This window comes from Lepidochelys olivacea, assembly GCF_965140295.1.
Source record: "Lepidochelys olivacea isolate rLepOli2 genome assembly, chromosome: 6".
In the NCBI taxonomy this organism is placed as follows: domain Eukaryota; kingdom Metazoa; phylum Chordata; order Testudines; family Cheloniidae; genus Lepidochelys; species Lepidochelys olivacea.
This window is the reverse complement of record NC_140416.1, coordinates 43,996,300-44,020,875: the sequence shown is the minus strand read 5'-3', so window position 1 is coordinate 44,020,875 and position 24,576 is coordinate 43,996,300. Positions and strand designations below refer to the sequence as shown.

Below are 24,576 nucleotides of genomic sequence, written 5' to 3'. Positions count from 1 at the left end.
AAAGAGGACTTTGCGGAAATGTGAAAATTTCCTGAATGACATTTCCACACATCTTGGGGTCTGGTTTTCAGAAGTGCTGAGTATCCAACACAGCAATTGAAGTTTACCAAATAGAGCTTACCTCCTGTTGGGGGAAAATAATGCTCCAGATTTCAAGGAATAAATGTGACTTTTGTTTCATATTACAGTAAATTAAATCCCTTCTAAAGGGGGAAACATCTTGATAGAAATCCAGTGGGTTAAAGTGGAAGCAAACGATTCTATCCAGTTCAGTGAAGTGTATTTCTTTTCAGTTAAATGAGATGTTTGTTGTACACTTCACTATGGGATCACAGAGCATTTCCCTTTCTGGGAATCTCTGCTTTTAAAGAAAAAAAAAAAATGATGGTGCACCTCATGTGGTTGCTGTTGCCCCTGCCGCTGACACAGGCTCAGTCACTATTCCAGTGCAGATAGTGCCAGAGGGCCTGCCCAGTCCAGCTCACTACAGCTCCATAGGCAGCAGCATTACTATTGAAATGGTACCTTTTTTGTTAATCATAAAGTTGGCTAATTTTGACAAAGGCCATGTGCAGAGCTAGCTCATTAAGCAGATTCCTCTGTACGTGGTCTCATTACTTAGGCTTGTGGAAAAATTCTACTTTTACAGTAGACTCCTGATAGAAATATGTAAGCCACAATAACCCCTAAGCATTGTTTGCCGAGCATGATGAATCACTAATACAGCAGAGGTCTGAAGCTGCCTTTGCTGTACTCATTTGGTACTGCCTGGAAAGAGGATGGTTTGGTGGCTGGACGGGGGAGGAATCAAGATACACCAGTCATTCCTCTACCCTGGGAATGGAGCAGCACAACAGCCTTCTGCCATTCTGAGACTACAATAATGGCCACAGAACAGGTCTACTACCACTTTCTAACCTGGACTTGGAGTGTGGATTTCTCTCTTCTCTGCATCTATTACACAGAATGTAGCCTGGTTACTTAAGCTATGCACTGGACTAAGGATTTGTCTTTTCATGAGAACATTTTGTTTGTTCCCCATAGTTCTGAAATCAAGGGACATACCTTTATTTGCTTTAATGGAAAGGTACTGTAAAGATCTTGACCTTTTTACTGAGAACGTTGAGAACATCATCTGTGTAAGTGCTGCTTTTTGCTGCTTCTAGAGACTGCGTTTCAGACGGTTTTCAGTTGAAACAAATGAGAATGCACTTGTTGAGATTTAGCTTGACAAGTCGTAGGAAAGAGCATATATTTTCTCTATACCTTATTATAATATGTGCTCTCAAAGATTTAAGTGGCTAATTTAAATCATAAGACTCTAGATTTTCTTTTCTCATCACAAATTGATAGGTCTGCAGATGCAGTTAAGGTTTTACAAGAGCAGATGAAATCTGATTTACCCATATTACAGTGTATATTGGCATTGGTACTAGACCACCAACATCTTTTTAACAGAAACATTGGGAATAAAATGGACTTCAGGCCAACATATTGTCTTTGAAATGAGGAGAGAAATGATTATTTAGCCTATGCTGTCTTTTGATTTAGGACACATTTCTTTTATTGTCAATTTAGTTAATGTAGGCTGCCGAGGAAAGAAAATATCTCCCCCACAAAGGAACACAAGGGAATTAATAAACTGAGCATAAAACTCACTCAATTTTTCATCAGGTCTATGCTCTTTTGAATTAACCTTTCCCTTCATACTAGTGTATCTGCTATGCTGGGGTATCTGCTTTTTTTTTTTTTTTTTTAAGGAAAAAGAACATTTTAATACACACTTTTGGAGCAGAACCCAATTCTTTTACCAATATAAGTTGTTGGTTGTAGTAGGAATAAAAACATTTGGCAAGCTGGTTGTAACAAAGGAACAGATAATTCTAGATGATTGGAATTTTCTTATGTTGAAGCAATTTTTTCCCCCACAGAACAGTTTTAATTTGGCTATCTGGCTTCATGAGGTTTTGCACATCTTTTAATAAAAGCAGAGATGCAAAGTCAGACGTTCATGGACATCAAATGGTTTTCCCTAAAAAGTATCAGATACAGAAACTAATAATAGCATTATACTGGTTCATAGATTATTCCAACCCTCCCTCTCCCCCCCCCCCCCCCCGCCCCAAAATCTATTACAATACTCCCATGTTTCACAACAGGGACTAATTCTAATTTCATTGACACCGGCATAGATCAGGAGTAACTCATCTGAAGTTACTGGAGTTACACTAGTTTTACATGTGTATAAATGAGAAGAGAATTGGGTCCCACATTTAAGTGTGTGTGGTGAGGGACCGGTGGCTACTGTATGTGTGAGAGAGAAGGTTGGGCAGGGGGGAGTTGGGATTGAGTAGACAGGAAAAGGGAGAAATTGAAAGAGGGGAACTGAGAACCAGGAACTCCTGAGTTCTAACCCTAGCTCTGATACTGTTCCCTTTGTAGCTTTTTCCAAGTCACTTAATTTCTGTAACAAAGTTTTCCCTTTGTTAAATGGGGATAATACCTTAGGAGTCTCCCTGAATGTACAAGGCCACTCCTCCAGAGTATTGGTGAGATATAGTCCGGAGGTAAGGTTGCAGGAAGAGTCAGATAAAGCATGGTCTGGTGGAGTAATCTAATCTCAGTACTTGGCTAAAGAAGCAGGGAAAATGTACATAGATTAGAGACAGACCATTTCTTAGATGCCATTTTTTAGTATCCTCATTTGAAATGACTTAACAAAGTGATTAAAAGCTACAGTATATTCAAACAAATGTAGAGTTAACTGACCTATCTTTAAAAATCATTTATTGACGCCTGCCTAAAATTGGTGGTCTAAATCCAATACCTTTTCCTTTTATTTGAATGCTGAATTAGTTTCTTTCCATAACTTTTTACTTTCTGCCTTGTAGCAGAAAAATGGCAGCTTTCATGCCATAAAGAAGTTTTACTTTTTTCTTAATTTTTTAACAGCTGTCCCTCCCCCCCCCACACAATTTCTAATGTTCACAGGTTTAGTTGTGAAAAAAAAAAAAAGCTGGAGTGTTCATCAATATTTTCAAAGAGCCAGGTTCTTTACACATGCTGAGCTGCATCTTACTCCATGGTCCCATTGGGCTAGATTGTTACTTTAGGGACAGCCCTCAGCAAGGTGTAGTTCAGAAGCTGTACCACACCAAGAGTAACCCTTAGGGTATGTCTACACTGCAATTAAAAAAACCATGGCTGGCCCATGCCAGTTGACTCGGGCTTGCAGGGCTTGGGCTAGGGGGCTGTTTAATTGTGGTGTAGAGGCTGTGATGGGAGAGGGTCCTGGAACTCAGGCTGCAGCCTGAGCCTCAACATCTACACCGCAATTAGCCCAAGCCCTTAGCCCAAGCCCAAGTCAGCTGGGACAGGCCAGCCACCGCTGTCTAATTGCAGTGTAGACATACCCTTAGGGCGCATCTACAATGCACCCTTCTTTCGGCAGTATGTAGTGTACATACACATACGGGTCCACCTAATATGGGTATAAATAATGTAGATGGTGAAGCATGGCTTAGGTGAGTAGATTAGACACACATGAAGGGTATGTGTATGTACCCGAATACATTACCCTATGTGGCTCTCTACTCGCCCCAGTCCTGTCTCTCTGTCTACACTGCTATTTGTACCAGAGTAGTGTCCTGCTGCCTCCTCGCAGCAGGAGCCTTTATCTGCTACAGGGAAGGCTCTGGCAGTTCTCTGCTGCTGGAGCAACTCTGGCAGTACTGAAAGGCTCTGGCAGCAAGGAGCTGCTACAGGTTTTCCCCCTACTTTCCTGCCAGAGCTTTTTGCTGATGTTTAGCTACGCACCGCAGTGTGGACGTGGTATGCTTTCCATTGAGGAGTTAGCTACATGTATGCTACGCACCGCTGCCAGTGGTGTGTTGTGTAAATGTAGCCTTAGAGGCACGGTGATTCAGGCACAATTCTTACCCTGCTTCCTCCTTGCTATGGTGGGGGAAGTGGCAGCAAAAAGAACCAAGTTACTGCCAGAAACATGGAGTGAAAAGCAGTGGCATTGCTCCCCCTGTGACTCCTACACCATCCAATGCATTTGCTCCACACTCCCTAATCCATATGATTGAGCCTGGAGTGCTGAGCTCAGGCAGAGAGAGTGGCACTCAAGCACCACCTGGCAGAATAGGATGTGGGACACTTGGGACTTGATTCTGCTCCCACACTGGAGTAAATCAGGAGTAACTGTATTGAAGTCAATAGAGTGGCTCTAGTTAAACCTGTGGTAAATGCGTTCAGAATCAAGCCCTAGGTGGCCCTGTATGCTGAGGTAACTGTTGCCTCTCTCCACCTACCTGAGAAACGCTTTCCAGAAGAAAGGGCTAGAAAGACCAGCCACTCTAGTAGTTGATAGTTAATAACAGAGCACTGGAAATCTTCCCATTTAAGTTCTTTAAAAAAAAGTACCATTAATTTCTGTTATTCCATTTGATACATAACAATGTGAAATGACTCTGAGTATATTATAAAGGGATCTCCAACACTCCTAGAAACACAGATCTACACTAAGTCATAAAGATGTATGTGCGTTAAATCTTCGGGAGGTCTGGTTTGGATCATACGAGTGAGGTTAACAAAGCTATATCTTCAGTGAGCAGCTGAAAGTGAAGTAAAACAGCCCCTGTGTGGTTGCAGCGGTTCATGATTTACAGAACTGAATTCACAGTGCTGCTCCTGCTGCTGAAAACGTACGTTCTCAACTGCTGTTTATTTTTAAATTAAAAAAAGCAGCTCTATATTGAGTTTACTTTATTGCTAGAGGGCAGGGAAATATAGGTAAAAGCCGTTAATCCCCAGCAGGCTGCTGGGCAGCCGAACAGTTAGGGATGACAAAAGTTAATTGGAAACATGAGCCGTTTAACAGAAAACATATTTGAGATAATCGAGAGAGTAAAGTCTCCAGAAGGGAAACTTTGCAAAGAAACACTTCAGAAGAGGAGAAGTGGCCACTGATAGGTGAGTAAGCCAGTGTGATTTTCAAGCTCTCTTGAACTTATTATTTAAGAAAAGCAAGTAACATTAAAAAAAACTAAATAAACAAGAGATTCATGCTCACTGAAGAAGGATTTGCAGTTACTGACACTAGCTCTTCTTACAGTTGGATGTAGTTATTAGATAAAAATGTCACTTAGGTTCACTCCATGAATAAGGACACAATTGGTTTTATTTTTGCAGAATGGGATTGCCTCTGGTTTTAATGGATATCAGAATTTGAAACCACCATTAACTGGAAATAACTTCACGGTTGTTGTTTTTTTTGTTTTGTTTTTTCCATGCAGTTTTTCTTTTTAAATACACTTGAGGTTTTTCTAAGAAATGAATTTGAACAGTAAGGATTTTTCTAAAAGCAGAGGGAAAGGCTTGGTCAGATAATAATGCAAATGTAATTGCTAATGAAGATGCAGTGTAGATCTACAGGAGTCTCTCAAACACATCTGCCTTTTGCATGTTTAACTTCATTTATGTACATTGGTCAAACTGGACAGTCTCTACGTAAAAGAATAAATGGACACAAATCAGATGTCAAGAATTATAACATTCATAAACCAGTCGGAGAACACTTCAATCTCTCTGGTCACGCAATTAGAGACATGAAAGTTGCTATATTACAACAAAAATACTTAAAATCCAGACTCCAGCGAGAAACTGTTGAATTGGAATTCATTTGCAAATTGGATACAATTAACTTAGGCTTGAATAGAGACTGGGAGTGGCTAAGTCATTATGCAAGGTAACCTATTTCCCCTTGTTTTTTCCTAGCCCCCCCCCCCCCCGCCCCAGACGTTCTTGTTAAACCCTGGATTTGTGCTGGAAATGGCCCACCTTGATTATCATACACATTGTAAGGAGAGTGGTCACTTTAGATAAGCTGTTACCAGCAGGAGGGTGGGGTGGGAGGAGGTATTTTTTCATGCTTTGTGTGTGTATAAAAAGACCTTCTACACTTTCCACAGTATGCATCGGATGAAGTGAGCTGTAGCTTATGCTCAAATAAAGCTTATGCTCAAATAAATTGGTTAGTCTCTAAGGTGCCACAAGTACTCCTTTTCTTTTTGCGAATACAGACTAACACGGCTGTCGCTCTGAAACCTTCATTTAGGTGTGTTTGTAAAACTATGAATACATTTAAATTGCCATAGTGAGAGTTTGCTACTTTACTGAGGGGAGAAAAAAATCAGAAGTCTTATTTTGTTTAGTGACACTGCTGTAGTTTGTAATACAACTTGTATTGTAATACAATGAGAAATCTCTCTTTCTTTCCTAATAGTAGTAGTCTAAAACATCAGCCCTTTTACCGTGGAAAGGAATTGCATTAGTCAGAGCTGTTTTAATACCAGGTACTACTGTTTTTGTTTGTTTTTCCCAGAGCCAGCAGACAGTACAGCCTCCCAGTCCACGGGAATGAATGAAAATGTACCATCTTCAGTTCAAAGCAGCAGCAGTACAAATGCTGTTAGTTGCAATAACTCATCAGCCATACCCCAGCCCAGCTCTGCCATTAAACCCTGGCGCAGCAAGTCCCTTAGTGCGAAGCACACAGCCACGTCTTCCATGTTATCTGTAAAGCAGCCAATTCCAGAGTCTCCAAAACCACCTTCAGAAATGGTCAAAGCAACTCCCAATGGTCAAAAATCCATGCTTGAGAAATTAAAACTCTTCAATAGCAAAGGAGGCTCCAAAGCAGGAGGAACATCCCTTGAGTGCTCAGGGTCTCGGGACACTAGCTGTGAAAGACTAGAGGCACTTCCCAGCTTTGAGGAAAGTGAAGAGATAGATGCTGTAAATCGAAATATGAACAACCCAGGACCAACATCCAGTAGCCCAAAAATTGCACTGAAGGGCATTGCACAAAGAACTTTTAGCCGGGCACTGACTAATAAGAAAAGTTCCCCAAAAGGCAATGAGAAAGAGAAGCAGAAAGAGAAGGAAAAGGATAAAAGCAAAGACATTGCAAAAAGGATATCCGTAACGGAGAAGCAGGAGATGAAAGAGGAGCCAAAAGAAGAACAGACAGCACCAGCTACAACAGAGATGCCAAAAAAGTCCTCCAAGATTGCAAGCTTTATCCCTAAAGGAGGAAAGCTGAATAGTGCCAAGAAGGAGGCCTCTGCCCCTTCGCACAGTGGCATACCAAAACCAGGAATGAAAAACACCACAGGGAAATCCTCAAGTGCCCCAACTTCTGCAAAGGAAGGTGAGAGAAGCCGCAGTGGGAAACCTGGCTCAGGGCTCTCTCATCAGAAGACCCAACTAGACAGCAGGAATTCCAGTTCCACTTCAAGTTTAGCCTCCTCAGAAGGAAAAGGGATAGGAGGGGTGTCTGCTCTTAACAGTAGCAGCAGCACCCAAGCTGTCAATGGGCTAGTGAGTACCACACAGACTACCGGAAGCAATACTGTGAGTGTTCAGCTACCTCATCCACAACAGCAATACAACCACCCGAACACTGCCACAGTAGCTCCTTTCATGTACAGGTAGGGTGTTTTGAACCTGAAATTTTTATCTACTTATGATATGGTTCCTTGGAGGCAGGGGGAGAAAAAATTGTACAGCAGTTGCATTGGTGCTGACAGTTCTTTTTAAAAAGTGACATAATTTATCAGGTTACTGTTAAAACCCAACAGTCATCGCTGAGATAGTTATAGTTCCCAACAGTTAATAAGTAAATGATTGCTGCCTCAGATACCGTGTTTGCTTAACGCTGACTTCATGATACTGACGTACTAATAGTATGTATACAGCGTGTGTGCTTTAGATGTAATGTTTTACTTTAGACGTATGGTTCAGCTGCGGCAGTCTGAGCCTGTGGTGGGTAGAGTGGAGTTGCAGTGTAGCACTGGGAGCTTCTATAGGCGTTGTGCCTTTGGTGGGTATGATGTCTGCAAGGCTCTGTCTAAAACGTCCAACTGTTGGAGACACCAGTTCAGCTCCGCTGGAGTTTGTGCCCTGTTCGGTGCCCTCGTGTAGATAGTCCAGCTGCTGCTTTGGTCATTTTTAACATTGTGTTGATTAGACTGGCTTTTATATGTCATCGTGTTAAAGATGGTTGCAGGAGTTGGTGGCCCCTCTACACCGGTGCTCGTGATGTTGCCTACAGTAGTGAAGCTAGCTCAGTGTTTGCAATGCTGAGATATGTTTAGAAAATGTCCGTAGTGGAGATGAGGCCTAGGAGTGAAGGAAGAGCATGGCTGCAGCTCGATCCTTGGTTAGGGTCAAGCATTCATTTCCCCATGAGTGGGTTTTGCTCTGTTGGTAGGTGTTGACTCAGGGGAGCTGGGCCACAGCCTTGCTTCATCCATAGATCTGTAGCAAAGGTGCATGGAACAGTCCTTGCACTCGGGGAAGCAAAAGGATTGATAGTGTGCTTGGCCCCTATATGGGAACATAAAGTGGGATCCTTGTGCCTTCTGCCCCCTCCCCTTGGGCACCTGCCCATTGCTGGGCACAGTCAGGCCAATACTGTTTTTCTGCATTGTACAGGATATTTGTAAAAAGCTGTGCATGCTTTCTGCTGTACCAGCGCATGAAAATGAGCCAGCTAGGCTGACCAGATAGCAAGTGTGAAAAATCAGGATGGGGGTGGGGGGGGTAATAGACGCCTATATAAGCAAAATATAGGGGGGAGGGATAGCTCAGTGGTTTGAGCATTGGCCTGCTAAACCCAGGGTTGTGAGTTCAATCCTTTAGGGATTGGGGTAAAAAATGGGGATTGGTCCTGCTTTGAGCAGGGGGTTGGACTAGACGACCTCCTGAGGTCCCTTCCAACCCTGAGATTCTATGAAAAGCCCCAAATATTGGGACTGTCCCTATAAAATCAGGATATCTAGAGCCACCTGTGAGTGATTAACCTGATTAAAATACATATTAATATTTCATTCTTCTTGGTGCCACTATTAAAATACATAGTAAAATTTCTGGATTCACTCTGCTCCAAAACCCACTATTTTCAAATCTTCACCAGTGCAGCATCTTAGGTTTGCCTGATGGCAAGCTGGACCAAGCCCGCTGTTAGTTTACAAGCCCATTAGGGGTACAGCTCTCTGTTTTGAGCTGGAGCGTGCCAGTACAGTTCTTAGCATTATAATGATGTAGATAAAGATTGAAAAGACCTCTGTGTTTGAGCCTGTCCCGCAACACAGGACATAACAGACGTTAAACTGATTTGCATAATAGCCAAAAGGCCAAGTAGTACTCATTATGTATATATACACACACAGTTTTGAAAAAATGGGCACAAAATTAAAAAACATTTTGAGCTGGCCTCTCAAATACTCTCCCAGTATCCATGATCAGCTCTCAATTGTGACATTTCGTACCCCCATGAACATGCAAGGGTGAGTTAGGCATTGGATTGGTGTCTGTTTAGGACTATAATGTCCTGATGAAAAAGCTAAAATAAAATCCAGGGTAATAACTGACTTGGAGCTGATCTCCATTCAGTGTTTTCAGTACCAGTATCATCTGAAGCATGAAAGCAGCTGAGCTGCTAACCGTACAATTTTTATAACTCTAATAACAGATCGGTAGTCTCAAGGTAATATTTATTTGACCTTTCAAAAGAATGCAAAACAAACTGTACAACTCTGCCAGAAAAACTGCTGTAGACTTGAAAAAGATATCATATTTACTTGCCCAGCCAGAAGTCAAAGTGAAAGGTCAAAATGTATCATCTTGTTTTCTTGAAAAATGAAGAGGAAAAGTAAATCCATGCTTAATAAAAAGGGATTCAATCACTAATAGTGTGTAACTATTTGGAAGACCTGAAGAATAGAATGTGTAGCATCATTTTAAAGTTTATGTTCCAAACTTTAAACTCTGCCTTAGACTGTTATTGTTATTTATTCATATTACCATAGTGCCTAGGAGCCCCAGCCATGGACCCAGACCTCACTCTGCTAGGAGCTATACAGATGCAGAACAAAATGATGGTCTCTGCCCCAAAGAGCCAGTATGTGCTAGACACAGCTGTAGGGGACTCCCAAAGGAGCTAGTGTATCTTCTTGATCTTGGGGTCCTGCCCTCCAGGGTGGGATGTCAGCAGCAGGGTTTGAATCTGGCACATCGGGATGTTAATGCATGGGTCTCCACTGCATGAATTCAAAGATCCAGCTCTGTTAGCTAAGTCTATGTTAGGCTCATCAACCTGTATCTGTGGCCCAGCCAGCACTAGAAGCGGACAGACTGCTACACTGAGATGTTACAAGAGAGGCCTCAGGTTTGTTCTAAACTATCTCAGTAGGCGATAGCTGTAACGGGGCAGTTCACTATTTGGGAATCACTGGAGAGCAGGAACAATCTAGCCATCCCCTCCCCCTGTTCACAACCCCTACACAAGGAGCTGAGCAGCAGATAATCTGTTGTAAATATACTTCTCCTCCTATTTTTTTTAAACTGCAAACAGAGAAATTATTATACCCTCCTGTATGTTTCCACGTGGCCTTTTAGCTGAGATCAAGAGCAGTATCAGTAACATACCTTCTGTGTCCTCCTATCTAGGAACTCTTTCTTGCACTTAAAGGAGGCTGCACTTCTAACTGCTAACTGCTGTGGTCCTCTGATCCAAAACACAGTGTAACCAGTAAAATGAAGTGATCACAGATTTATACTAATACATAACTGAAAAGCAGATTCTTAGAAAATTAGCTTCCACTGAATAATCCCATGTCCAAAGTTCTTCTTGCAGTCAGTTGTTATTGTTTTATTTTAACTATTTGTTTCTTTTAAAAAAAGAGCTGGTGGCATTGCTAGTTAACAGATGGAATTCTGCACAGGTGTGAAGAACTGTCACTTATAAACTCTATTGTTAAGGAAGATCAGGGTTTCAGCCCAGTGTGTGCTGCTGAAAATCTGAAATGTCTTAGTGTCTGGGGGTCTGTGAAGTCTACAATTTGACTATGAATATTTCATTTTTTTTTTTTTTACAGTTCAGTGCCTGTTTCCGTTTCTAGGACATAGCTCAACATGGGACTAATGAATTATGTAAAGTCAGTCTGCTAGTGTATTCTAGAGAAAAGGACACAGTGGATGATGGCGGGTGCAGTTTTATCAATGTTACACGTGATATATTTTTGGTGGTGAGTGACTGCATATCTCTATTTGTGTTGCCTTTAAGATCACAGACAGACAATGAAGGGAATGTAACAGCTGAGTCCGGCACGGGAGGGGTGAGCATGGATACTGCTCTTTACACTAAAACTGGACAGCCTGGTCTCGAAGACCTTTCAGGTAGGTCCTGGAAGATGTCTAGGTAACTAATTGTGTGAATTGTATATAATGAATGAGACTGGGCTAAATGAAGTTTGCTTCTCCTCTCTTTAGGGAGCAATTTAACATATGTGGTTATTCCTAATGCCTTGTTTTTGAAGAGTTCTAATATTTGGTCCTTCAGAAACAGAAACTGGGTAAAGATCAGATTTTGGACACCAGGGGCTTAGTTCTACAAGATACTGAGCATTGAAATCATTGGGAATTGAGGGTAATTAATATCTTGCTTTAGCACCTTGCAGCAGACATTCAGCATCTTGCCAGATTAGACTAAAATATTCCTCAAGAACCCCTAAGGAACCATGTACCTGATATGTTTTCCATTTTTTAATATATCAGACTTCAGAGACTGTGGATTAGATAAAGCTCATTCCTTTGGCATTTTGCATTAGTTTATAACTTTGGGGAAATCCCAACATTGTCACATTCTGTCTGAATAATTTGAGAAGTAGTGTACTTTAGCTTCAACTCATGTTTGCATTTCCCAGATTTAAAACAATAGGTTAACAAGCTATTTCTTGTTTTGAAAGTTTGGAGTTTTGGCAATTTCTCATTCATCATAAAATCATCTCTCTACAGCATTCATCAATTTGATGACTAAATTAATGGGAACACTCCCATTGCTGCAATGAGAAATATAAAACCAATTTTAATTTACTGTGTCTATTGAATAAGAAGTGTGCTGAAATTGATTGGGATTAAGATGCTAAGGGTTGTAAAGTAATTTCATGTGTTGTGTGTATTCTAAAATTCCTGCCACTGCCAGGAATAGCTGATAATTAACAATACATGTTCACCAAGTGAGTTTTAGCAACAACATTGCAGTACAAATGTGAGTTGTGCTTGTAAATCTTTGATGTGTCTCCACCCTCCATCCTTCTTTCTGTTTTTAGAGAACTGTGTGTCTTTGTTTATAAACTAAGTATGTCTTTAACATGTCTCACAATTGAGGTATCACTGTAGAATTCTTTATCTAGTTATTTTGTGCATTCTCCAGTCTAATGTTAGCTTTGGAACTGATCCTTCTGCTTGGGAAGTCATGTGGCTATAAGCTTCACAATTGGATTAATTTCATATTTCAGTTTCATATTAATTTCATTATATATTCTGCCTTTGCCACATTTATACCTGCATGCATGCATGCATGCTGGCCACAGAACCAAGAGGAAGAGTCATTGGGGAAGAGGAGAGCAGCAGGAGTGCACGTATGCACATATCTGCATATATAATTTATATGTAAATGCATGAAATATTAAACAGACAAACAAATGGCATTAGGAACATAGTCCTTGTGAACATTCCTGCAGTGATACATAAATATAGGAGGCAGTGCATTGTTGGTTAGAATAGGGGGAACAAGCATTGGGCTTCCTGAGTTTTCTCAATAGTGCTTCTTAATCCGTGTGTTATCTTAGGCAGTCCTCCCAAACTCTGTATATTATTTCCATTTTACAAATGGGTAAAATGAAATATATATCTCATTTTACCCATTTGTAAAATGGTAATAGTATCTAGTTTACAGAGGGTTTTCAGAGCTCTTAATGGAAGATAATATTTAATTTCAAATATTAGTATTTTATTATGCGTGTTAGTTTAAGATCCAACAGTACACAACAGCAGGACAATCTCTATATCAAACAGTATGGATCCAAAGAGGAAATTGTTTAAAGCCAAAGTCAACAGATAGTGGTATTCAATCAAGGAGCATTAATGGAGAACAGACAAAACAGTTCCTCAACTCCAAAAGAGAGGAAAATTTTAAGAAATAAATAAGTCTTTTATGTCTCTTGTTTTGTTCATTCATGCATGTAACAAACATTGATGCTAATGAGTTACATGTGTATGTGGAGAGGGAAGAGTGGAGAGAGAGAGAGAGAGAGAGAGAGAGAGAAATGGAAGTAAACAGTTCACAGACAATATATACAGAATATTCATGAAGAAAAGAATCTTGTAAAGAAGGTGATTAACGTCTTAAGTGTAGTCTAATTGGATATTTTCAATGAAAGTCAATATAATGTCTTCTAAAGAGCTTAAAACTGGTGTCTGAATATGACTTTCTCTTTGGAAAAACATTGTCACAATTTAGTTTTGTGAGTCTCAAAGCAAACAACTTTAATTGCTTTTACCTCATCTAAGCCTCTTGTCTGTGCTCTTAATAGCTTATCTAGAACTTGCCTTCATAGTTACAAAAGAAATAATCTGTGGAAAGAGCAGATATCAGCCATAGTCCTAGAAATATTATTTTTAAATGTTCTTTAGTGTTGCGATAATTTGCAGATTAATGAGTGTATAAAAATGTTTACATCCCAGAGACTCTATGGCTTAGAGAATTGAGCTCTATTAAGTTTCTATTTCCAGTCTTGTCAGGTCAGTAGTAATGAAGCCGTAACTATCTGATGGTTAGGTGGCCTATGTGAAATGCATTATTGGCATCAATCTGGTTCCCAGAGAGCATCCACATCATGGAAAAACATCACTAACATGGACAATAATTGGCCCCTTCTTGTCTATCTCAGAAAGGCCAAGGGCTGGATGAACATGAAATTACTTTCTTTTCCCTAGAGATGATCCCTACAAGTCAGAGCTGAGGCAGATTGGTGGAGCAGCATAGGACATTTGCACTGATGCCTTGGAGGTCTTCATCCTCCAGAGCTAGCAATTTGGCACCTTGCACAAGCACTAAATTTACTTCAAGGGTTGAGAGAAGCTTTCTTAAAGAGCAGCAACTGTTTGGAGGCTGTTTTCAGTCTTTACTTAAATCAGAAATTTTAATTTTAATGTGTAGATTCTCATCTGAACTAACCATTTGGTGGATTAGTTCAACTCAGTTTCATGGGAGCTTTTAGGGAAGAAGGCTTCACTTCAAGAACATGCAAGAGTATTAAGACTGCACGATTATCAAAAATAGCTAAATTTCGGTTATGAAGCATTTTGCTTTTTAGCTGTCTGTTGTAAACCTTTTGAATGAGCTCATTGCCTGCTGTGAAATGATCCTAGCTAATTAGCAGGGTTTTTTTTCTTCTATATCCTGTGTGGAGGTTTTCTAGTTCGGTTATGCTCCATGCTGACAGCAAGCACCTTGGTACCATTAACAATCATAAGTCACTTCTTTTTAACACCTACGGAGCTTTTAAGTAGATAAAATATATCTGAGCTAGCAGTGAAGTGGTTATGAATCAATTTCAGAGGACAAATAAGCAAAATAAATTCCACTGAGGCCACTAGGAGGTTTTATAAAATGGAAGTAGATTCCTTTTCTGGTCCAAAAACAGGGAATATGCTGTTTTCTAATGGACCATCCTGGGGAATTCCTTAAGAATTTCCTTAGGGAAACAAAAATGGCAAAGAATTCTTATGCAAAGCCAAAAAATAGTGGTTATGGCCTTGAGGATTCAAGTAACATATCAATGTGTTCTTGACTATTGCAGGTCTAATTTGGAAGGTTTCTATACTGTTATACGCTAATTCGCTTCTGGAACATGAATCATGCTGACCTGAATTTGTTACAGCCTGCAAGGGAAATTAATTTGAGTTCCTACGAAAAAAACAGAACAAAACTTTCTCTGTATCATAATGCATTCTGGTGACCATACCTCCTCTGTAAAGCTCATTTACACAAATGAAATATCAGGATGAAGCTGGGCAGGCTGCATTTGCTGGAATACCTGGTACATCATTCATCTGTGGAGCAATTAATAGACATGGTTTAGTTTGTTCCCAAAACAGCAGCTTTCTAATAATGAATTTGATTTATTTAAAATGAGAAAAGGATATCTACTGAGATGATAACCTTGCAAAGAACAGTCTTCATCAAGTACGTGGTCATCATGCCAGTATGGGAGGGATGGAGTGGACTGCCATATGCTCTAACCATTCTGGCTATTAAGCAAAATTGTACCTGGGAGGTTTGACTAAAGTCCAATACAAAAATATTTGATTACTTTATGGTTCAAAGAAAGCCCATGAAATGAAGTTAACAATGCAGCGCTATTCCTCAGTCTGGCCAAGGCAATGGAAAACTCCTTGCAGCAGCGAATGAAATCCTACATCATATTTAGTGTGGGATATTAAATAATGTAAAGGCAGGGATTTGTGCTTGACTCAGAGCCGTGAAGAGATGATAATGCATGTCTTTGCTATTGCTAATTAATGTGGGCTAGTTCTTTCCTTCTAAAGTTCTGTTGTTTCATAGGGGAGGATCCAGAAACTCGACGATTGAGAACCGTCAAGAACATTGCTGATCTTCGACAGAACTTAGAGGAGACCATGTCCAGCTTAAGGGGAACCCAGGTCTCTCACAGGTAGTGGCATGAATTGCTTCTTTATTGAACAGTGAAATAACTGTGTTCTTATATTACCTGTCCCAACTCTGGCTGGGTTGTGCCCCTGAAAAAATGATTAACACTGACAATGGAGGAAATTAAGTTGGCTAAGCATTTATTGTTCTTTTTTCTTTTACTGAAAGCACAGCTTCTGATCCTTGTTTAGTATTTATCAAGATTTATGAAGAATAAGTGGTGGTGGTGCAGGGAACAGGATGGTTGGATATAGAAAAATAGTCATGGAAAGAGCAATGCTTGTTAACTACATTAGGTGGTGTTTGAATAAAATTATGCAAAGGTTACCATTTAAAATGTTACTTTGGTTTAGTTATGGGTGACTTTAATGCATTTCCCTCCCCAGATCTATAATATGCTGTTTAAACAAGCAGGTGAACTGTGTTTGACCTACTTGATAAAGTGCATAACTTGGATTCCTAACTGGTCTTTGGACAAACAAAGCTTTATAATATTATTAGTGATGCGTATGTACAATTTTTTTAGTAAAGCAGTATTTAGAAATCTCCAGTAATATTTAAAATATGCTCAAGATAAGCAAAAGCTGTGATTACATTTGAACGTTCTATGAGCTGTTGTTTTAAATGTTCAACAAGAGGCTTAGGAGAATATGATGTTTGGCCGCATGAAGGGCCTGATCCTGTGAGGTGCTCAGCTCCCTCAATTTCAGTTGACTAACGATGCTGAACCCTTCATAGGATGAAGCCCTAAATGAGCTCAGCAGATGAAGGTTTGTAGTTTGGCTAAGCCAGTGCCAGTACCTCCACAGATGAACTCCCAGTGCATCTATTCTGCTTTTAAAGTCTCGATTAAAGTGACAGCTCATTATGATTTAATTACTGTAGCCACAGGATACTAAGGCCTGCTCATGGTTCCACAGGATTTGTCATGCTGTGAGTAGCCTGAGCCCATTTAGTCCATTTTAGCCAGAGTCCAGTATAACTGAGGGTAACAGTATGTATATTCAGCCTGAAAGGAAATCGGGGTTGGTTTGGGAGAGGGAAACTGCAGCTCTCGAGGAGGAGGAGAAAATAGACAGCCTATATTAGCATTTGTCATTGAAGGGAAGCAATATACTCGCCTATATAGGCATGAAGAATATAGTGTACATTTGAGCCTTAGAAAATGTATTTAGTGGTCATGAGGTGAAATTGAAAATCAAAGTACTGTGTAAATAGATACAAAATCCTTAAGTTTGGAAAAACATATGAAATTAGCCTAATCTTTATATAACTATTTTTCCCCTTAAATCTTCATTGAGAGAGGCAGAAAGATTGTTAGCTATCTTGAGCATCTCCAAACGGATAGGTTATTTTGTTAATGCAGCTAGAAAGGAGAGAAGGAATCATAAAAATATCTGCTCAAAATCAAAAGTGGTCTTTTTATCAGCTTAAGCCTCCTGCCTGGAATGGTGACAACATCAACTGTGGGTTAGGTTTGACTGAAAAAGGAAAAGTTGTGCTTGGATACTGGGAAGAACCCATGCCAAAAATGAATAAACATACTAATAAGTAAATAAATAAGTAAATAAATAACCCCCTCTCTTTCTGCTCCCTTCCCCAACATAACACTGATGGCCTGGCTAAGGAGACCCTTTATTTTTAAAGTAGTGTTGTTAAGGTGTGTAAAATACATGAAGAGATTTGTTTTAGGCAAATGCTGTTAAGTGTGTCAACTGCAGTTTATACCTTTGCCGCTATTTGGAAGTTGCATTCTTTTATGATGTATGCAGTAGCATGACCTGAAATCTAATGGTTCTATACCATGTCAGTGAAGACTAAATCAATTGGGTTTTTTTAAGCACATTGGAGACCACGTTTGACACCAATGTCACTACTGAAATAAGCGGTCGCAGTATTCTCAGCTTGACTGGAAGACCAACACCTTTATCGTGGAGACTTGGGCAGTCCAGCCCCCGCCTTCAGGCAGGTGATGCTCCATCAATGGGAAATGGGTATCCTCCAAGAGCCAATGCCAGCCGCTTCATCAACGCTGAGTCTGGGCGTTATATGTATTCAGCGCCTTTGAGGAGACAGCTAGCATCCCGTGGTAGTAACGTTTGTCACATGGACATCTCAGAGAAGGGCGGTGATGAAATAGATCTTGAAAGCATCAGCATGGATGCCACAGGCTATATGAGTGATGGCGATGTTCTGGGCAAGAATATAAGGACTGATGACATTACGAGTGGGTAAGTAAAAGTAATTTGGCTCTTCGTGCATAATGGAACTGTGCATTTTTCAGTCTTATACTGTTGCTTTAAATTGATCCATTTAAATGGCTACTTAAAGGTAGCAAAGGGATTGTGCCCATTTTTAATGGGAATATGGAGAGCAAGCTCTCAGCCATACTTGAATGAGTGGTGGCTAGAGTCTTACTCATGCTATCTCTATCTTCCTTTCACACTTAAATCAGAAGTTTCTGTGATTAGTTCTGAATCTCTTGAATCTGCCAGCCTGACCTAGAACTCTTATAGGAAGAGCCTTTCCCACGGAATCTTGGCACCTAAGGTCTGGACAGAATCTCAAATTGTTAGACGTGTTTGAAAATGGTGGGGGGTAAAATCCCAACTTTTTTCAAACTTCGACAAAATTTCCGTTTGAGTTGTAATCAAAATGTCAGGTGAGGAAAAAGAAAGGATTTGTATTTTAAGTGAATTAGTCACATATTTCTAGTAAATGTCGCAAAGTGTGTAAGTAGCACAGGTTCTTCTCTCTGGCGCCATTTTCAGGAAAGCATTCGTATACAGCAAATCATTTAATCGTGTGCTTAATTCTTCTTGAAGTCAGTGGGATTTTGGCACATGATTAAAGTTAAGCAGGTTTTAGTGTGTTCCTGAAAAAGAACATACTCATGGGCTGCTTAAATGCTTTCCTGAATTAGGGTCAATGGTTGTCAGATGTTTGCTGCAGTATTCAGTGTCCCCACAAGATGGTGAAATTGTGGCATTTTTTACATTGCAACTGAAAGTATTTGCTGTCTGTGGATCGCAGTGATTTCTCTGAACTTGCAGTAGAACATCCATGTGTTTTCAGATCACCAAAGGGATGTGTTTTTTATATTTCAGTGGATGGGGAAAAAATGAGTATGCAAGATGCAACTTAAGGAACAAGTTGTTGATGAAAATGCAGAAATTCTAAATGATGGACAATTTTTAAACTTTGCAAGATTTTATGTCAATATTTTAGCATTTCTTTGGCTGGGAAACTCATTTTTATGTAAATACATCAGCATTTGATTTATGTTATAAAACTCATGATCATTGATGTGAACATGATAATTTTTCTATACCTAGTCTTTTCCTTTTTTGGCAACATTACATCCTTTTTAAAAATCTTTAACAGTTTAGTATTGTTTATAGTAGCAATGGCTTTGTCACAAGATTTGGAGCCTCTTACTGAAACAGAAAGCTAGAATCCAGCTGTTTGTTTGCCAATATGCAAACATTATTATGAAACAAGATTCAGCAAATTTAACCACAGAGGACCCTGGAAACCTCCAATTCACTCTGTTCTATCAGAGAGTTTGGAAGTTTTACTTACATTTTCTTTTTTCCTTTACGGATCATATACTAAAGAATCCAATGGGAAAGCTATTTGGAGAAGTAGTAAATTCTCTATTTTATGTAAGGAACTTTTATGTGCTAGTATACAAAGACCCTAAAATCACCCATGTTTACACAAAATAAAGCAGCTTATACCTTTGTTTTGCAGTGTTTATTGTGCTAAAAGTTACCACTCTTTCCTCAAGACAAACAACCTTCACCCCAAACTGGATTTGTAAAATTGACGAGAAGAGGAAGAAAATGATTTTGACTATTGCTGGGGTCATTATAAAAGACCCTAGTGCAAGATCTGTGTGGGTTCTAGACAGTGAATGTAATTTGAAGGGAAGGGCTGGTTTTAGCTATATAACTGAGAGAAGTTTATTCTCATTTGGTAAAATACCCCTGTGTAGCGGGAAGACCGACGTCACCACCTTAGTCCTACTTGGGCCCTATTTTGAGAATTTAATTGGTGCATGGGTCTAGTGCTGGCCCTCTGAACATCTCATCTGTAGCAAGTCATGGATTATGATAGGAGTGGACAGTAACAAGTTTAAGGCAAAAACATCTATTCTCTCAGGTTATGCCTGCTGAACAGTAGGGTAGGCCTGTCCAGTGAAAAAGAATGACCTTGGTAGAACTGTGGTTTTCTCTGTCTTTACACCTTTTTCACAATATAAATGAGCCTGTCTGCAGAGAGCTGTCATGGTTTTCTCTGTCTTTACACCTTTTTCACAATATAAATGAGCCTGTCTGCAGAGAGCTGTCATGGTTTTCTCTGTCTTTACACCTTTTTCACAATATAAATGAGCCTGTCTGCAGGGAGCTGGCATGTGTTCTGGACCATGAGTATAAGGCTACTGTGTGTGGCTCCATCTAATGTTTTGCTCAGGAAGTTCATTTCTTTTATCTGAACTAAAAATTGTCCTCAGCAGAATCATAAGCTGATATTTCCAGCTTCAATACCTCACATTCTAAAAGTTCATCTTACAAACAAGGATGTATTTATGAAAGGAAAAAAAAAAGGGGGGGGGGTTTACGGTCCTGGATGTGCATTTCCAGAGACACTAGTGACTGTAGAGATCTCCACATATCATTTGTTACTTTGTACTAACTGGTCACCCTGCACTATATAGTAGTGAACCTGCTGAAATTCAAAAATATAACACTAGCCTTTAAAATATTGAATAACAATCTAGAATGGAGCTCACAATGCAATACACATAAAATAATACAATAGATTAAAATTTACCAAGCATTTCTCTCATTTCAGGTATCTCAACATAATAAGTACCAGTGGTAGCATGGCTGCATAGGCCAGTAGAGCAGCCATTAAGTACTCAGTAAGAGCTCACCTGTTGTATGGATATTAGGGAGACAGACTGTGAGACAGGACTCTTATCTGCTACAATTTTTCAAAAGGACTGTGGGATCATTGCCTTTCACTCGGACAGCCAACCAAAGACTGATAGAAAGGACCTCAGTTTCAAGCATAGGATCAGAAGCATGGCTGTATATAAATGGCATTTTCCTTTCTAACGTATATGTGTCCTTAATGTAGTGAATCATGTATGCTGCCCTTGCTGACTAAAATATGTTTTTATTTATGTGAGCACTGCAGAGCCAAAATAGGTATGGGAGAGTGAACTGGACTCTTTTCTGGGCCACGTATCATTATTTTAATGGTGAACTAAGTTCCAATGGCAGAATCTTTATTATTGGTGATGTCAGAGCCAGAAAGACCAGGTTCACTTTGAGATAATTTATCAAGTTTGAGGTTTGAGCAGTTGGGGGGAAAAAGCCCTACCATATTTACTTATAAATGTGTGCACATTTGAAGTTTGAGCAGTCACAGAGACAATGCAGTACCACAGAATGCTGACTTTGGAGACACTCTTTAGAATATAATCACATGGGAAGGTTTCATCAGAAGGGAGGCAATCCTCCAATACTGCATTGAAATTACAGCATTGGATGTGATCCCAGGACCAACTGGGGGACTTGAACCTTCTGTCTTTGAGGCGAGGGTGTTACCCTCAGTGAACCCTGCTGACACCTAATAATGCTGGATTGCTGTCTTCGGTAAGAAAAGATTGTTTTGTAACCTCAGTGTCATGAGTCATCTTCCCTGATGTGAGTTATTCACAACAACAGAAAATGGGATAGCAGTGTATCTCAGTGGGACAAGGGTAATATAGGATTTAGAAGTGAGAGAGCTTGCTTGTAAAGACAGCATTGATGTGGTTTGCTGCACAATGGCTCTTTAAGATAAACTGGAGGACAAATAAGCCCAATATTTTCCTAAGTTATGCTACAGAATGTGGAAAACAGCACAAAAAGGCATTTATAGCATGAATAGCCCTTTATTAGTTGGTATACATTTCACTTTGTCATTTTCAAAATTGCTGCAATGCTGTAGTTTGAAAAACCTTGGATCTGTGTTTTTATTGGCAAACTGATAGGAAAGGAAGCCAAAATATTTGTTACAGCCAAAATAAATCATTTTAGCCCTTGGTTCCTGAGGCTTTCTTTTAAATGCACCAGGTCATGGGAAGTTCCATTTTTCCTGCCTTCCAGTTCTGGTCAAGAAGGGTTCTGGCAGAAATTAGTATTGATTTCATAAGGTTAGAAAGAGTGCCATTCCTTATGGCCTGATCCAGCAGAAAAATATCTGTGGTCTCCCAAACCTTTGCTAACATAGGAAGACCACAGGTGCTGGATCTGCAGCAGGCTGACCCATCCAGGTAAGAAATTGACTTCTCCTGGAAACCAAAAAGTTGACAAAACAAAGCAGCAGTGGAGAACTTGAATTTTCCTGAAGCGGGGAGCAAACAAGATTCTGTATCACACTCCTCGGTTATTAACTCCTATTGGCTGTGTAGCTCCAGGCTTTTACAGGCCTTGATGTGAAATAATTCGTTCCCCCTCAGTGGGCTTGGAATCATGTAACCTGTCTACTTCAAAACCAAAGCAGTAATTTTAGGGAGACTTTTAACTTCTCCCAGAGCTGAAGAGTGCTATTAACTGGAAAGGGCTTGTGACCTGATGTGACGATCCACAAGTCTTGAACCCAGATCTGCGAGCAGCATTGGCATCCCAGCCACCATCTGGCAGTTTGCTAGTGACTGGTGAGTGATGTGGCACTGCCCAGGAAAGTCCTGATTGTACAAGCACCCAGTCCCACCAATTGGTCCGGCTGCACTATTTAAGCCAGAAGGAGACACCGGAAGTTGTCTGTGCATCTGAGTGAATTCTGTCTGGCTGATACATAGGCCCCTGCCTTCTTGCCTGACTCCTGAGCTCTGCTTTCCTGACTTGTCCCTGATTCCTACTTCCCTGCCTGTTGCTGGTTCTTGCCTTCTCATCTTATTCCTCATCCCTGCCCTGGTCTCTGGCTCTGACCCTTGGCTCGACTCCTGATTCTCACTCCAGCCCTGATCCTTGACTTAACTTCTGGCTCTGAGCTTTGGCATGACTCTGACTCCTGCTCTAGCCGTCTGAGTCCTGGTTGTGACACCCCCATCCTCCCCTTGATTTTGGTTTAATTGTCAAGAAAGGGCAATTTACCCCAATCTCCCTTTTGCTAGGATGTTCATTTTCCTTCCATTTATGTATGTATGAATTTATTTGTGTGTTTGTACACATGCGCACACGTATTGGGGGGTGATCCCTCTTTGTTTATTTGAGGCTTTGTGGTCTCTAATAATCTTCCTACAAGGATTGTAAAGTGAGGATGTAGAGCTGAAGTGGAGGGAGATTCAAAGGGAGAGCAGGTAGGAGCAGTTTGGGAATTCAGGCTTTCTCGTGGTCTGCTGTCACCAGAATTAAACAGGGTCACAGATGCGGAATTGGGAATGACATTTTAGCTGGCAGATTGTCTATCTTGTGCCGGGTCCTTGGAAGAGATGTATCCACATAAACTACATAGGCCAAAGCAATCACTGAAGCAGAGTTTTATCAAAGCTGAATTTTAATACCCTGTGCCTATAGTACAGCAGATAAGAGTGCCTTACTAGAGAAGTGAGTGAGAGGATGCATTTGCTTATGTGTTGCCTGAGATTAACAAGATTTTTATAAAAAGAAAAGGAGGACTTGTGGCACCTTAGAGACTAACAAATTTATTTGAGCATAAGCTTTCGTGAGCTACAGCCCACTTCATCGGATGCATTCAATGGAAAATACAGTGGGGAGATTTATATACACAGAGAACATGAAACAATGGGTGTTACCATACACACTGTAATGAGAGTGATCACTTAAGGTGAGCTATTACCAGCAGGAGAGCGGGGGGGGGGGGGGGGGAGATTTTGTAGTGATAATCAAGATGGGCCATTTCCAGCAGTTGACAAGAAAGTCTGAGGAACAGCGGGGGTGGGGGAAGATAAACATGGGGTAATAGTTTTACTTTGTGTAATGACACATCCACTCCCAGTCTTTATTCAAGCCTAAGTTAATTGTATCCAGTTTGCAAATTAATTCCAATTCAGCAGTCTCTCCTTGGAGTCTGTTTTGGAAAGTTTTTTGTTGAAGAATTGCCACTTTTAGGTCTGTAATCGAGTGACCAAAGAGATTGAAGTGTTCTCTAAATGGTTTTTGAATGTTATAATTCTAGATGTCTGATTTGTGTCCATTTATTCTTTTAGGTAGAGACTGTCCAGTTTGACCAATGTACATGACGGAGGGGCATTGCTGGCACATGATGGCATATATCACATTGGTAGATGTGCAGGTGAATGAGCCTCTGATGTGATTAGGCCCTATGATGGTGTCTCCTGAATAGATATGTGGACACAGTTGGCAACGGGCTTTGTTGCAAGGATAGGTTCCTGGGTTAGTGGTTCTGTTGTGTGGTATGTGATTGCTGGTGAGTATTTGCTTCAGTTTGGGGAGCTGTCTGTAAGCAAGGACTGGCCTGTGTCCCAAGATCTGTGAGAGTGATGGGTTGTCCTTCAGGATAGGTTGTAGATCCTTGATGATGCGTTGGAGAGGTTTTAGTTGGGGGCTGAAGGTGATGCTAGTGGTGTTCTGTTATTTTCTTTGTTGGGCCTGTCCTGTAGTAGGTAGCTTCTGGGTACTCTTCTGGCTCTGTCAATCTGTTTCTTCACTTCAGCAGGTGGATATTGTAATTGTAAGAATGCTTGATAGAGATCTTGTAGGTGTTTATCTCTGTCTGAGGGGTTGGAGCAAATGTGGTTGTATCGTAGAGCTTGGCTGTAGACAATGGATCGTGTGGTGTGGTCTGGATGAAAGCTGGAGGCTAGTCGGTAAGTATAGCGGTCAGTAGGTTTCCGGCATAGGGTGGTGTTTATGTGACCATCGCTTATTAGCACCATAGTGTCCAGGAAATGGATCTCTTGCGTGGACTGGTCCAGGCTGAGGTTGATGGTGGGATGGAAATTGTTGAAATCA

The 24,576-nt window shown here is 40.5% G+C and overlaps 1 protein-coding gene across 1 annotated transcript in view; it reads left to right on the top strand.

The window, feature by feature from the left end:
- Positions 1-24,576, top strand: part of NAV2 (neuron navigator 2) — a 671,297-nt gene that overhangs the window by 516,953 nt on the left and 129,768 nt on the right. Inside the window, exons 7-10 of the mRNA XM_084631659.1 lie at positions 6,389-7,496; positions 11,135-11,247; positions 15,479-15,587; positions 17,425-17,814. Of these exons, the coding sequence (XP_084487785.1) occupies positions 6,389-7,496; positions 11,135-11,247; positions 15,479-15,587; positions 17,425-17,814 (1,720 nt within the window). The remainder of the gene's footprint in view (positions 1-6,388; positions 7,497-11,134; positions 11,248-15,478; positions 15,588-17,424; positions 17,815-24,576) is intronic.